This window comes from Oncorhynchus masou, chromosome 22 (assembly GCF_036934945.1).
Source record: "Oncorhynchus masou masou isolate Uvic2021 chromosome 22, UVic_Omas_1.1, whole genome shotgun sequence".
Classification (NCBI taxonomy): Eukaryota; Metazoa; Chordata; class Actinopteri; order Salmoniformes; family Salmonidae; genus Oncorhynchus; species Oncorhynchus masou.
The window spans coordinates 6,948,774-6,964,639 of NC_088233.1; the positions used below are offsets into that span (position 1 = coordinate 6,948,774).

At 46.8% G+C, this 15,866-nt stretch overlaps 1 protein-coding gene across 1 annotated transcript in view; it reads left to right on the forward strand.

The window, feature by feature from the left end:
• The window catches only part of LOC135509784 (neuroplastin-like), an 80,487-nt gene that overhangs the window by 45,614 nt on the left and 19,007 nt on the right, over nt 1-15,866 (forward strand). Inside the window, exons 2-5 of the mRNA XM_064930684.1 lie at nt 2,077-2,424; nt 9,769-9,793; nt 12,261-12,307; nt 14,733-14,770. Of these exons, the coding sequence (XP_064786756.1) occupies nt 2,077-2,424; nt 9,769-9,793; nt 12,261-12,307; nt 14,733-14,770 (458 nt within the window). The remainder of the gene's footprint in view (nt 1-2,076; nt 2,425-9,768; nt 9,794-12,260; nt 12,308-14,732; nt 14,771-15,866) is intronic.

A 15,866-nucleotide genomic window follows, 5' to 3' on the forward strand; every position in this document is an offset into this window, starting at 1 on the left:
TGCTTTAAGAATGTTGTGTATGCTGTGAAATACTGTGTATGCAACATGGTGTGTATGCTGTGAAATGAATTGCCTCATTGAGGACATCAAAGTTCTCTAATCTAATATTAATAGACTATAGAGGATTTAGATTTGCACAGCAATCTAACCCAGAGACGATATTTCCACCTTCTGAACATTTACAGTCGTGGCCAAAGGTTTTGAGAATGACTCAAATATTAATTTTCACAAAGTCTGCTGCCTCAGTTTGTATGATGGCAATTTGCATATACTCCAGAATGTTATGAAGAGTGATCAGATGAATTGCAATTAATTGCAAAGTCCGTCTTTGCCATGCAAATGAACTGAATCCCCAAAAACATTTCCGCTGCGTTTTAGCCCTGCCACAACAGGACCAGCTGAAATCATGTCAGTGATTCTCTCGTTAACACAGGTGTGAGTGTTGACGAGGACAAGGCTGGAGATCACTCTGTCATGCTGATTGAGTTCGAATAACAGACTGGAAGCTTCAAAAGGAGGGTGGTGCTTGGAGTCATTGATCTTCCTCTGTCAACCATGGTTACCTGCAAGGAAACACGTGCCATCATTGCTTTGCACAAAAAGGGCTTCACAGGCAAGGATATTTCTCCCAGCAATTTAGATTGCACCTAAATCAACCATTTATCGGATCATCAAGAACTTCAAGGAGAGTGGTTCAATTGTTGTGAAGAAGGATTCAGGGCGCCCAAGAAAGTCCAGCAAGCTCCAGGATCGGGGCACCACCAGTAAAGAGCTTACTCCGGAATGGCAGCAGGCAGGTGTGAGTGCATCTGCACACACAGTGAGGTGAAGACTTTTGGAGGATGGACTGGTGTCAAGAAGGGCAGTAAAGAAGCCACTTCTCTCCAGGAAAAACATCAGGGACAGACTGATATTCTGCAAGAGGTACAGGGATTGGACTGCTGAGGACTGGGGTAAAGTCATTGTCTCAGATGAATCCCCTTCCGATTGTTTGGGGCATCCGGAAAAAAGCTTGTCCGGAGAAGACAAGGTGAGCACTACCATCAGTCCTGTGTCATGCCAACAGTAAAGCATCCTGAGACCATTCATGTGTGGGTCTGCTTCTCAGCCAAGGGAGTGGGCTCACTCACAATTTTGCCTAAGAACACAGCCATGAATAAAGAATGGTACCAACACATCCTCCGAGAGCAACTTCTTCCAACCATCCAGGAACAGTTTGTTTGACGAACAATGCCTTTTCCAGCATGATGGAGCACCTTGCCATAAGGCAAAAGTGTTAACTAAGTGGCTCGGGGAACAAAACATCAATATTTTTGGTCCATGGCCAGGAAACTCCCCAGACCTTAATCCCATTGAGAACTTGTGGTCAATCCTCAAGAGGTGGGTGAACAAACAAAAACACACAAATTCTGACAAACTCCAACCATTGATTATGCAACAATGGGCTGCCATCAGTCAGGATGTGGCCCAGAAGTTAATTGACAGCATGCCAGGGTGGATTGTAGAGGTCTTGAACCAGAAGGGTCAACACTGCAAATATTGACCTCTTTGCATCAACTTCATGTAATTGTCAATAAAAGCCTTTGACACTTATGAAATGCTTGTAATTATACTTCAGTATTCCATAGAAACATCTGACAAAAATATATAAAGACACTGAAGTAGCAAACTTTGTGGAAATTAATATTTGTGTTGTTCTCAAACCTTTGGCCTCGACCTATACTAACGGACCATGTAACAGATACAGTTATTCAGTTGAGTTCTTTTCTCCATCTAATCTCTTATTTTTATTGAACTCTGTTGACCATTGTTTTCCACCATCTTATTATTTGCTCTGTCAACTTCTGTTCTTAATATGATTCGTCTAATCTTTTCTTTTTCTTTTTCCAAACGGATTCCTTTTAATTCATCCTTTCATTCTCTTGCCTGTTCATCCATTCTACACCCTCACCCTGTTTTCCCTTCTCCACCTGCCAACGTGGTCACGCTACACCGCTCCATACCGGAAACACTCCTCTCCTCCTCTCCTGTGGATGACTCCACTGCTAATCCTACTCCACCACTCCACCTCTACAGCTGGCTTTGTGAAGTCTCCCCTGTCTGAGACCAAACTAACAGGTGACACCTTTGAGTTGTACTGTGACGTGGTCGGTAGCCCGACCCCAGAGGTTCAGTGGTGGTACTCCGAGATCAACCGGGCCGACTCTTTCCGCCAGCTCTGGGACGGCGCCCGTAAACACCGCGTCTCCATCAACACGGCGTATGGCACCAACGGCGTGAGCGTTTTGGGCGTGACTCGTCTCGGCCTGGAGGATGCTGGGACGTACGAGTGCCGGGCCAGTAATGATCCAAGGAGGAATGACCTGCACCAAAACCCTGCCACCACCTGGATCAGAGCACAGGCCACCGTTACTGTGTTGCAGAGTGAGTGGTCAGAGTAGTAGATGACCCCTGACCCCTTAGGAGGAGAGGCAGTGGCTGTACTAGCTCTCTGTGTGTACCCCAGACCACGAGACTACATTCCCTGTCCAATCCCCAGCATTGGCAGCTCATTCATAGAAGCCATTACCTACCATACATCCTGAAAATTAAGAACCCTCTACCGCAGTCCCTAGACAGCTCAACTACCTCTACCTCAGTCCCTAGACAGCTCAACTACCTCTACCTCCAGTCCCTAGACAGCTCAACTACCTCTACCTCAGTCCCTAGACAGCTCAACTACCTCTACCTCAGTCCCTAGACAGCTCAACTACCTCTACCTCAGTCCCTAGACAGCTCAACGACCTCTACCTCTACCTCAGTCCCTAGACAGCTCAACTACCTCTACCTCTACCTCAGTCCCTAGACAGCTCAACTACCTCTACCTCAGTCCCTAGACAGCTCAACTACCTCTACCTCTACCTCAGTCCCTAGACAGCTCAACTACCTCTACCTCAGTCCCTAGACAGCTCAACTACCTCTACCTCTACCTCAGTCCCTAGACAGCTCATCTACCTCTACCTCTACTTCAGTCCCTAGGCAGCTCAACTACCTCTACCTCAGTCCCTAGACAGCTCAACTACCTCTACCTCAGTCCCTAGACAGCTCAACTACCTCTACCTCCAGTCCCTAGACAGCTCAACTACCTCTACCTCAGTCCCTAGACAGCTCAACTACCTCTACCTCAGTCCCTAGACAGCTCAACTACCTCTACCTCAGTCCCTAGACAGCTCAACTACCTCTACCTCAGTCCCTAGACAGCTCAACTACCTCTACCTCTACCTCAGTCCCTAGACAGCTCAACTACCTCTACCTCAGTCCCTAGACAGCTCAACTACCTCTACCTCCAGTCCCTAGACAGCTCAACTACCTCTACCTCAGTCCCTAGACAGCTCAACTACCTCTACCTCCAGTCCCTAGACAGCTCAACTACCTCTACCTCCAGTCCCTAGACAGCTCATCTACCTCTACCTCAGTCCCTAGACAGCTCAACTACCTCTACCTCAGTCCCTAGACAGCTCAACTACCTCTACCTCAGTCCCTAGACAGCTCAACTACCTCTACCTCCAGTCCCTAGACAGCTCAACTACCTCTACCTCTACTTCAGTCCCTAGGCAGCTCAACGACCTCTACCTCAGTCCCTAGACAGCTCATCTACCTCTACCTCAGTCCCTAGACAGCTCAACTACCTCTACCTCAGTCCCTAGACAGCTCAACTACCTCTACCTCAGTCCCTAGACAGCTCAACTACCTCTACCTCAGTCCCTAGACAGCTCATCTACCTCTACCTCAGTCCCTAGACAGCTCAACGACCTCTACCTCAGTCCCTAGACAGCTCATCTACCTCTACCTCAGTCCCTAGACAGCTCATCTACCTCTACCTCAGTCCCTAGACAGCTCAACTACCTCTACCTCAGTCCCTAGACAGCTCAACTACCTCTACCTCCAGTCCCTAGACAGCTCATCTACCTCTACCTCAGTCCCTAGACAGCTCATCTACCTCTACCTCAGTCCCTAGACAGCTCATCTACCTCTACCTCAGTCCCTAGACAGCTCATCTACCTCTACCTCCAGTCCCTAGACAGCTCAACTACCTCTACCTCAGTCCCTAGACAGCTCAACTACCTCTACCTCAGTCCCTAGACAGCTCAACTACCTCTACCTCTACTTCAGTCCCTAGGCAGCTCAACGACCTCTACCTCTACTTCAGTCCCTAGGCAGCTCAACTACCTCTACCTCAGTCCCTAGACAGCTCAACTACCTCTACCTCAGTCCCTAGACAGCTCAACTACCTCTACCTCCAGTCCCTAGACAGCTCAACTACCTCTACCTCTACCTCAGTCCCTAGACAGCTCATCTACCTCTACCTCAGTCCCTAGACAGCTCAACTACCTCTACCTCTACTTCAGTCCCTAGGCAGCTCAACGACCTCTACCTCAGTCCCTAGACAGCTCAACGACCTCTACCTCAGTCCCTAGACAGCTCATCTACCTCTGCCTCAGTCCCTAGACAGCTCAACTACCTCTACCTCAGTCCCTAGACAGCTCAACTACCTCTACCTCAGTCCCTAGACAGCTCAACTACCTCTACCTCAGTCCCTAGACAGCTCATCTACCTCTACCTCAGTCCCTAGACAGCTCATCTACCTCTACCTCAGTCCCTAGACAGCTCAACTACCTCTACCTCAGTCCCTAGACAGCTCAACTACCTCTACCTCAGTCCCTAGACAGCTCAACTACCTCTACCTCCAGTCCCTAGACAGCTCAACTACCTCTACCTCAGTCCCTAGGCAGCTCAACTAAGTATCCATGTGTACCTCAGTTCCTAGGCAGCTCAACTAAGTGTCCATGTGTATCCTGTGTACCTCAGTCCCCTTCCGAGATCTCCAGGGCCACCAGTTCCCTCGTAGAAGCCATCACCTACCATCCGTCATGAAAATGAATAACTAACACTTCTTTGATCTCTCTGTGTATTCTGTGTACCTCAGTCCCTAGGCAGCTGAACTAGCTCTCCCTGTGTATTCTGTGTGCCTCAGTCCCTAGGCAGCTGAACTAGCTCTCCCTGTGTATTCTGTGTACCTCAGTCCCCAGGCAGCTGAACTAGCTCTCCCTGTGTATTCTGTGTACCTCAGTCCCTAGGCAGCTGAACTAGCTCTCCCTGTGTATTCTGTGTACCTCAGTCCCTCTGCAGCTCAGCTAGCTCTACCTCAGTCCCTAGGTAGCTGAACTAGCTCTCCCTGTGTATTCTGTGTACCTCAGTCCCTAGGCAGCTGAACTAGCTCTCCCTGTGTATTCTGTGTACCTCAGTCCCTAGGCAGCTCAGCTGGCTCTCCCTGTGTATTCTGTGTGCCTCAGTCCCCAGGCAGCTCAACTAGCTCTCCCTGTGTATTCTGTGTACCTCAGTCCCTAGGCAGCTCAGCTAGCTCTCCCTGTGTATTCTGTGTACCTCAGTCCCTAGGCAGCTGAACTAGCTCTCTCTGTGTATTATGTGTACCTCAGTCCCTAGGCAGCTCAGCTAGCTCTCTGTGTATTCTGTGTACCTCAGTCCCTAGGCAGCTCAGCTAGCTCTCTGTGTATTCTGTGTACCTCAGTCCCCAGGTAGCTGAACTAGCTCTCCCTGTGTATTCTGTGTACCTCAGTCCCTAGGCAGCTGAACTAGATCTCCCTGTGTATTCTGTGTACCTCAGTCCCTAGGCAGCTAAACTATCTCTCTCTGTGTATTCTGTGTACCTCAGTCCCTAGGCAGCTGAACTAGCTCTCTCTGTCTATTCTGTGTACCTCAGTCCCTAGGTAGCTAAACTATCTCTCTTTGTGTATTCTGTGTACCTCAGTCCCTAGGTAGCTGAACTAGCTCTCCCTGTGTATTCTGTGTACCTCAGTCCCTAGGCAGCTGAACTAGCTCTCCCTGTGTATTCTGTGTGCCTCAGTCCCTAGGCAGCTCAGCTGGCTCTCCCTGTGTATTCTGTGTGCCTCAGTCCCTAGGCAGCTGAACTAGCTCTCCCTGTGTATTCTGTGTACCTCAGTCCCTAGGCAGCTCAGCTAGCTCTCTCTGTGTATTCTGTGTACCTCAGTCCCTAGGCAGCTGAACTAGCTCTCCCTGTGTATTCTGTGTACCTCAGTCCCTAGGCAGCTCAACTAGCTCTCCCTGTGTATTCTGTGTACCTCAGTCCCTAGGCAGCTCAGCTAGCTCTCTCTGTGTATTCTGTGTACCTCAGTCCCTCTGCAGCTCAGCTCTCTCTCTCTCTGTATTCTGTGTACCTCAGTCCCTCTGCAGCTCAGCGAGCTCTCTCTGTGTATTCTGTGTACCTCAGTCCCTAGGTAGCTAAACTATCTCTCTCTGTGTATTCTGTGTACCTCAGTCCCTAGGCAGCTCAGCGAGCTCTCTCTGTCTATTCTGTGTACCTCAGTCCCTAGGTAGCTAAACTATCTCTCTTTGTGTATTCTGTGTACCTCAGTCCCTAGGCAGCTGAACTAGCTCTCCCTGTATATTCTGTGTACCCCACTCCCTAGGCAGCTGAACTAGCTCTCCCTGTGTATTCTGTGTACCTCAGTCCCTAGGCAGCTGAACTAGCTCTCTCTGTGTATTCTGTGTACCTCAGTCCCTAGGCATCTGACCTAGCTCTCTCTGTGTATTCTGTGTACCTCAGTCCCTAGGCAGCTGAACTAGCTCTGTCTGTGTATTCTGTGTACCTCAGTCCCTAGGCAGCTGAACTAGATCTCTCTGTGTATTCTGTGTACCTCAGTCCCTAGGCATCTGAACTAGCTCTCCCTGTGTATTCTGTGTACCCCACTCCCTAGGCAGCTGAACTAGCTCTCTCTGTGTATTCTGTGTACCTCAGTCCCTAGGCAGCCCAGCTAGCTCTCCCTGTGTATTCTGTGTACCTCAGTCCCTAGGCATCTGAACTAGCTCTCCCTGTGTATTCTGTGTACCTCAGTCCCTAGGCAGCCCAGCTAGCTCTCCCTGTGTATTCTGTGTACCTCAGTCCCTAGGCAGCCCAGCTAGCTCTCCCTGTGTATTCTGTGTACCTCAGTCCCTAGGCAGCTGAACTAGCTCTCCCTGTGTATTCTGTATTCCCTGCAGCTCAGCTAGCTCTACCTCAGTCCCTAGGCAGCTGAACTAGCTCTCCCTGTGTATTCTGTGTACCTCAGTCCCTAGGCAGCTCAGCTAGCTCTCTCTGTGTATTCTGTGTACCTCAGTCCCTAGGCAGCTCAGCTAGCTCTCCCTGTGTATTCTGTGTACCTCAGTCCCTAGGCAGCTCAGCTAGCTCTCTCTGTGTATTCTGTGTACCTCAGTCCCTAGGCAGCTCAGCTAGCTCTCTCTGTGTATTCTGTGTACCTCAGTCCCTAGGTCGCTCAGCGAGCTCTCCCTTTGTATTCTGTGTACCTCAGTCCCCAGGTAGCTGAGCTAGCTCTCCCTGTGTATTCTGTGTACCTCAGTCCCTAGGCAGCTCAGCTAGCTCTCCCTGTGTATTCTGTGTACCTCAGTCCCCAGGTAGCTGAACTAGCTCTCCCTGTGTATTCTGTGTACCTCAGTCCCTTGGCAGCTCAGCTAGCTCTCTCTGTGTATTCTGTGTACCTCAGTCCCTAGGCAGCTGACCTAGCTCTCCCTGTGTATTCTGTGTACCTCAGTCCCCAGGTAGCTGAACTAGCTCTCCCTGTGTATTCTGTGTACCTCAGTCCCTAGGCAGCTCAGCTAGCTCTCCCTGTGTATTCTGTGTACCTCAGTCCCTAGGCAGCTGAACTAGCTCTCCCTGTGTATTCTGTGTACCTCAGTCCCTAGGCAGCTGAACTAGCTCTCCCTGTGTATTCTGTGTGCCCAGTTACCTTCCCAGAAACCCTTAGGACCACCAGTTTCCTCACAGAAGCTTCCAGAAGTCATGGAAATTAAGAAATAAAGCATCCCCTTAATCTAATCTGTGCCATAAGCCCACAGTGTTCTGCAGAGACCCCTCCTGCCATGTCCACAGAACCCGGCACCTCTTGTAGATTCAAACTAACCCAGAGATCTTTAACTTCCTCAATTTTCTACTTTGTCTAAAACTTTTTAAGTTATTTTAATCTACCCATCATCTCACATGTATTTCTTGTTGAATTCCCTTTTTTTGTTGTCTTTCAGATTTCTTTTGAATTGAGTTAAATTTTAATTCGTCACCAGCTTTCAGTATGAGCTGTAGTGAACTACGCTCTACATGGGTTTGGACAGAGATATACATATGTAGAGAGAGAGAGGCATGTCCTGTATATTTACTTCCTGTTAGAAACCTATCAAACCCCGGCTTTAAATCACTACCCAGACCCCTGACCGCTAACCTCGAACCCCTACTTGAGAATGTTAACTCTACAAGCTTCTAAGCTGAATTACTGAATGCCTATTGCAATCATTGGAGGTATAGGCCTGCACCAGTTATAGACACCCAGAGTGTATGTGTGTATGTACTGATCTGTTATGGGAAAGTACTAATAAAGATTTAGGATCTGAATTTGATCACCCTGTTGCAGGAGAACTTTCCGGAACTGCAGGACATTTAAAACTTGTAGTGTTTTTGAGTTTTAAAAAAGGCTTCTGCAGTTTGTCATTTCCATTGTGACATTTTTTTTTAAACTTTATTTTCCCTTTCGGAAAAAAATGTATTAACCCACTACAAAAATGTCCAATAATTATTATCCACATAATAATTCACATTTCCTGTTGCTGCAGGATTATTTTCCTGCTGTGGCAAACTGGCTCAAATTAAGATCCTACATCTGTCTATAGCCTACTCATTATACGTGTCCAGCGTGAACTACAGGGTCATTTAGTAGTATGAGGTAAGTATGTAGGTGCTACAGTACATGCATAATGTACTGATAATTGTTTGAAAACTAACATTTGTATTCAATCGTAAGAATATTGATACAGAAAAGCTCAGCAGATGTCTCATCACACAGTTGTAACATTTCCCATGCTTATCTATGTTCTTTCTAATCAGCGTTGTATGACAATAAATGAAGTCTTTGTTCATATCGTCCCGATGCACCACCTCAAACCCACACCGGTTAGAATACTGAGAGAGAACACCACCCAGCTGTCACAACACAGGTTAGAATACTGAGAGAGAACACCACCCAGCTGTCACAACACAGGTTAGAATACTGAGAGAGAACACCACCCAGCTGTCACAACACAGGTTAGAATACTGAGAGAGAACACCACCCAGCTGTCACAACACAGGTTAGAATACTGAGAGAGAACACCACCCAGCTGTCACAACACAGGTTAGAATACTAAGAGAGAGAACACCACCCAGCTGTCACAACACAGGTTAGAATACTGAGAGAGAACACCACCCAGCTGTCACAACACAGGTTAGAATACTGAGAGAGAACACCACCCAGCTGTCACAACACAGGTTAGAATACTGAGAGAGAACACCACCCAGCTGTCACAACACAGGTTAGAATACTGAGAGAGAACACCCAGCCACAACACAGGTTAGAATACTGAGAGAGAGAACACCACACACAACACAGGTTAGAATACTGAGAGAGAACACCACCCAGCTGTCACAACACAGGTTAGAATACTGAGAGAGAGAACACCACCCAGCTGTCACAACACAGGTTAGAATACTAAGAGAGAGAACACCACCCAGCTGTCACAACACAGGTTAGAATACTGAGAGAGAACACCACCCAGCTGTCACAACACAGGTTAGAATCTCACCACCCAGCTGTCACAACACAGGTTAGAATACAGGAAGTACAGAAATCACAACCCAGCTGTCACAACACAGGTTAGAATACATAAAAGGAGAAAAGCTGTCAAACAAAGAGGAATACTGAAGAGAACACCACCCAGCTGTCACAACACAGGTTAGAATACTGGAGAACACCACCCAGCTGTCACAACACAGGTTAGAATACTGAGAACCTTCCATCACAACACAGGTTAGAATACTAATTCAAACCACCCAGCTTCAAACAAGGTTAGAATACTGAGATGGAACACCACCCAGCTGTCACAACACAGGTTAGAATACTGAGAGAGAACACCACCCAGCTGTCACAACACAGGTTAGAATACTGAGAGAACACCACCCAGCTGTCACAACACAGGGTAGAATACTGAGCACCACTCAGCTGTCACAACACAGGTTAGAATACTGAGATGAAGAATGGGGTCACAACACAGGTTAGAATACTAAAGAGACCCACCCAGCGAGTCACAACACAGGTTAGAATACTAGTATGAACACCATCCAGCTGTCAGAACACAGGTTAGAATACTGAGACCAATCCCATCACCCAGCTGTCACAACACAGGTTAGAATACTGAGCCCTAACCAACCAATCCCATCAACCCGGGTAGAATCTAACACCCAGAACCCACCCTGGCCCAACACTTAGAATACCATCAACACCAACCCAGCATCACAACACCCAGAATACTGGCCCTAACCAACCAATCCCAGCTGTCACAACACAGGTTACCCCATCTAACACCCAGAACCCACCCAGCTGTCACAACACAGGTTAGAATACAAGAGAACACCACATCTGTCACCCAGAAATACTGAGAGAGAACACCACCCAGCTGTCACAACACAGAAATAACTGAAGAAACACCACTCAGCTGTCACAACCCAGGTCTAAATACTGAGAACCACCACCCAGCTGTCACAACACAGGTTAGAATACAAGAGAACACCACCCAGCTGTCACCACAGAAATACTGGCCCTCACCACCCAGCTGTCACAACACAGGTTAGAATACTAACACCCAGAACCCAGCTGTCACAACACAGGTTAGAATCCTATCAACCCGAACACCACCCAGCTGTCACCCAGAGAATACTGGCACCAACTGTCACCAATCCCATCAACCCGAACCCCATCTAACACCAGGTTAGAATACTGAGAACCCTGGCCCTAGAATACTGAGACCAATCCCATCAAGCCACAACACAGGTCTAGAATACTGAGAACCCACCCAGCTGTCACAACACAGGTTAGAATACTGATCAACACCACCCAGCTGTCACAACACCCAGAACCCTGAGCCCACCCAGCTGTCACAATCCCATCAAATACCGAACCCCACCACCCAGCTGTCACAACACAGGTTAGAATACTGATCAACACCACCCAGCTGTCTAACACCCAGAATACTGGCACCACCCAGCTGTCACAACACAGGTTAGAATCAACCCGAACACCCATCTAACACCCAGAAATACTGGCACCACCCAGCTGTCACAACACAGGTTAGAACCCTGAGAGAGAACACCAACCAATGTCACAACACAGGTTAGAATACTAAGACACCACCCAGCTGTCACAACACAGGTTAGAATACTATCAGAGAACACCACCCAGCTGTCACAACACAGGTTAGAATACTGGCCACCACCCAGCTGTCACAACACAGGTTAGAATACTGAAGAGAACTTACCCAATGTCATCAACACAGGTTAGAATACTGAACAGAACACCACCCAGCTGTCACAACACAGGTTAGAATAATCCCATCAGAGAACACCACCCAGCTGTCACAACACAGGTTAGAATACTGAGAGAGAACACCAACCAGCTGTCACAACACAGGTTAGAATACTGAGAACACCACCCAGCTAACACACAGGTTAGAACCCTGGAGAGAACATCAACCCAGCTGTCACAACACAGGTTAGAATACTCATCTAGAACCCACCCAGCTGTCACAACACAGGTTAGAATACCCCATCTGTCACACCCAGAACCCACCCAGCTGTCACAACACAGGTTAGAATACTGGCCCTAACACCACCCATCGGTCACAACACAGGTTAGAATCTGAGACCCAGGACCCTGGCCCAGCTGTCACAACACAGGTTAGAATACTGAGAGAGATCACCACCCAACTGTCACAACACAAGCCTGTGTGATGTCTCTATCAGGGTTGGGGTCAATTCCATTTCAATTCAGTCAATTCAGGAAGTACACTGAAATCACAATTAAATTGTCCTCATTGCTTTTCAAGTAATTTTAAATGAACCCCATCTAACACCCAGGACCCTGGCCCTAACCTTAAACCCATTTAAATGAAACAAAAAGGAGAAAAATGAGGAAACAATTTGAAGTGGAATTGACCCCAACTGATTTGAAATGGAACTGACCCTAACCCTGGTGTCTTATTGGTCTTTCAGAACCTTCCATCCACTGAAATTCTAATTCAAATTCTCCTCATTTTTCAAGGAATTGACTGTATTGAAATGGAATTGACTATTGGAAGTGTCTTGTTGGTGTTTCAACCCCAATCAACACCCATATCACCCCATCTAATCACTACAGCCCTGCCCTAACACTGCAGTGCAACTAACAGCCCACAACCCCATTTCTATGAAGAATGGGGAGGACCCAAAGGCCCTCACCAACCCCATACTAACACCCATGTCCCCATCTAACACCCAGAACCCTGGCCCTAACCTTAACCCCATCTAACACCCAGAACCCCATCTAACACCCAGAACCCTGGCCCTAACCTTAACCAATCCCATCAACCCGAACCCTGGCCCTAACCTTAACCAATCCCATCAACCCGAACCCTGGCCCTAACCTTAACCAATCCCATCAACCCGAACCTCGTCTACACTCCGTGTCTTCCTTTCTCCTGAAGTATTTTTTATTTTATTTTATTTCATCTTTATTTAACCAGGTAGGCAAGTTGAGAACAAGTTCTCATTTACAACTGCGACCTGGCCAAGATTAAGCAAAGCAGTGTGAACAGACAACACAGAGTTACACATGGAGTGAACAATTAACAAGTCAATAACACAGTAGAAAAAAGAGTCTATATACATTGTGTGGAAAAGGCATGAGGAGGGAGGCGAATAATTAAAATTTTGCAGATTAACACTGGAGTGATAAATTATCAGATGGTCATGTACAGGTAGAGATATTGGTGTGCAAAAGAGCAGAAAAGTACATAAATATAAACAGTATGGGGATGAGGTAGGTAAATTGGGTGGGCTATTTACCGATAGACTATGAACAGCTGCAGCGATCGGTTAGCTGCTCAGATAGCAGATGTTTGAAGTTGGTGAGGGAGATAAAAGTCTCCAACTTCAGCGATTTTTGCAATTCGTTCCAGTCACAGGCAGCAGAGTACTGGAACGAAAGGCGGCCAAATGAGGTGTTGGCTTTAGGGATGATCAGTGAGATACACCTGCTGGATCTGTATCTGCCCCTACACATATACAATCTGCCCCCTACACATATACAATCTGCCCCCTACACATATACAATCTGCCCCCTACACATATACAATCTGCCCCCTACACATATACAATCTGCCCCCTACACATATACAATCTGCCCCTACACATATACAATCTGCCCCCTACACATATACAATCTGCCCCCTACACATATACATTCTGCCCCCTACACATATACAATCTGCCCCAACACATATACAATCTGCCCCCACATATACAATCTGCCCCCTACACATATACAATCTGCCCCCTACACATATACAATCTGCCCCCTACACATATACAATCTGCCCCACATATACACATATACAATCTGCCCCTACACATATACATTCTGCCCCCTACACATATACAACACATATACAATCTGCCCCCTACACATATACAATCTGCCCCCTACACATATACAATCAATCTGCCCCCTACACATATACAATCTGCCCCCTACACATATACAATCTGCCCCCTACACATATACAATCTGCCCCCTACACATATACAATCTGCCCCCTACACATATACAATCTGCCCCCTACACATATACAATCTGCCCCCTACACATATACAATCTGCCCCCTACACATATACAATCTGCCCCCTACACATATACAATCTGCCCCCTACACATATACAATCTGCCCCTACACATATACAATCTGCCCCCACATACACATATACATATACAATCTGCCCCCTACACATATACAATCTGCCCCCTACACATATACAATCTGCCCCCTACACATATACAATCTGCCCCCTACACATATACAATCTGCCCCCCACATATACAATCTGCCCCCTACACATATACAATCTGCCCCCTACACATATACAATCTGCCCCTACACATATACAATCTGCCCCCACATATACATATACAATCTGCCCCTACACATATACAATCTGCCCCCTACACATATACAATCTGCCCCCTACACATATACAATCTGCCCCCTACACATATACAATTTGCCCCACTACACATATACAATCTGCCCCCTACACATATACAACACATATACTGCCCCCTACACATATACAATCTGCCCCCTACACATATACAATCTGCCCCCTACACATATACAATCTGCCCCCTACAATCATATACACATATACAATCTGCCCCCTACACATATACAATCTGCCCCCTACACATATACAATCTGCCCCCTACACATATACAATCTGCCCCCTACACATATACAATCTGCCCCCTACACATATACAATCTGCCCCCAACACATATACAATCTGCCCCCACATATTCAATCTGCCCCCTATATACAATCTGCCCCTACACATACACATATACATTCTGCCCCCTACACATATACAATCTGCCCCCACATACACATATACAATCTGCCCCCTACACATATACAATCTGCCCCCTACACATATACAATCTGCCCCCTACACATATACAATCTGCCCCCTACACATATACAATCTGCCCCCTACACATATACAGTCTGCCCCCTACACATGTACATATCTGCCCCCTACACATGTACAGTCTGCCCCCTACACATGTACAGTCTGCCCCCTACACATGTACAGTCTGCCCCCTACACATGTACAGTCTGCCCCCTACACATATACAATGTACAGTCTGCCCCCTACACATATACAGTCTGCCCCCTACACATATACAATCTGCCCCTGCCCCCTACACATATACAATCTGCCCCCTACACATATATCTGTCCCCTACAATCTCTGCCCCCTACACATATACAATCTGCCCCCTACACATATACAATCTGTCCCCTACACATATACAATCTGCCCCCTACACATATACAATCTGCCCCCTACACATATACAATCTGCCCCCTACACATATACAATCTGCCCCCTTACACATATACAATCTGCCCCCTACACATATACAATCTGAACCCGTAGACAGAACACAGTACAATCTGCCCCCTACACATATACAATCTGCCCCCTACAAATATACAATCTGCCCCCTACACATATACAATCTGCCCCCTACACATATACAATCTGCCCCCTACACATATACAATCTGCCCCCTACACATATACAAGCATTGGATTGTATATGTGTTGGGCTAAATTGGGAGATCTAATAGGATCTAATGGGAGTTCTGCTAATTGTTTACATGTATTGAAAGCAGTAACTCCACTCTACGTTGTACATTTCATGGCACTTGGACCAATAATATTTATTCAGAATAACTTCTGAAGTTTCATAATTGTATGTTCATTAATGTGAAAACATGGATGATCTGTTTTGGAGATAAGAGGTTTTCATCAGACAGCGACAATAATTATTTCCCAAAAAACGAGCGATTATTGGACGCAGGTAATGCCTCTGACATCAGAGTGCCTTTCATAGTTAGAACTAAATACTGTAGGTCTGAACACAGTAGAACTAAATACTCTAGGTCTGAACACAGTAGAACTAAATACTGTAGGTCTGAACACAGTAGAACTAAATACTCTAGGTCTGAACACAGTAGAACTAAATACTCTAGGTCTGAACACAGTAGAACTAAATACTCTAGGTCTGAACACAGTAGAACTAAATACTCTAGGTCTGAACACAGTAGAACTAAATACTGTATGTCTGAACACAGTAGAACTAAATACTCTAGGTCTGAACACAGTAGAACTAAATA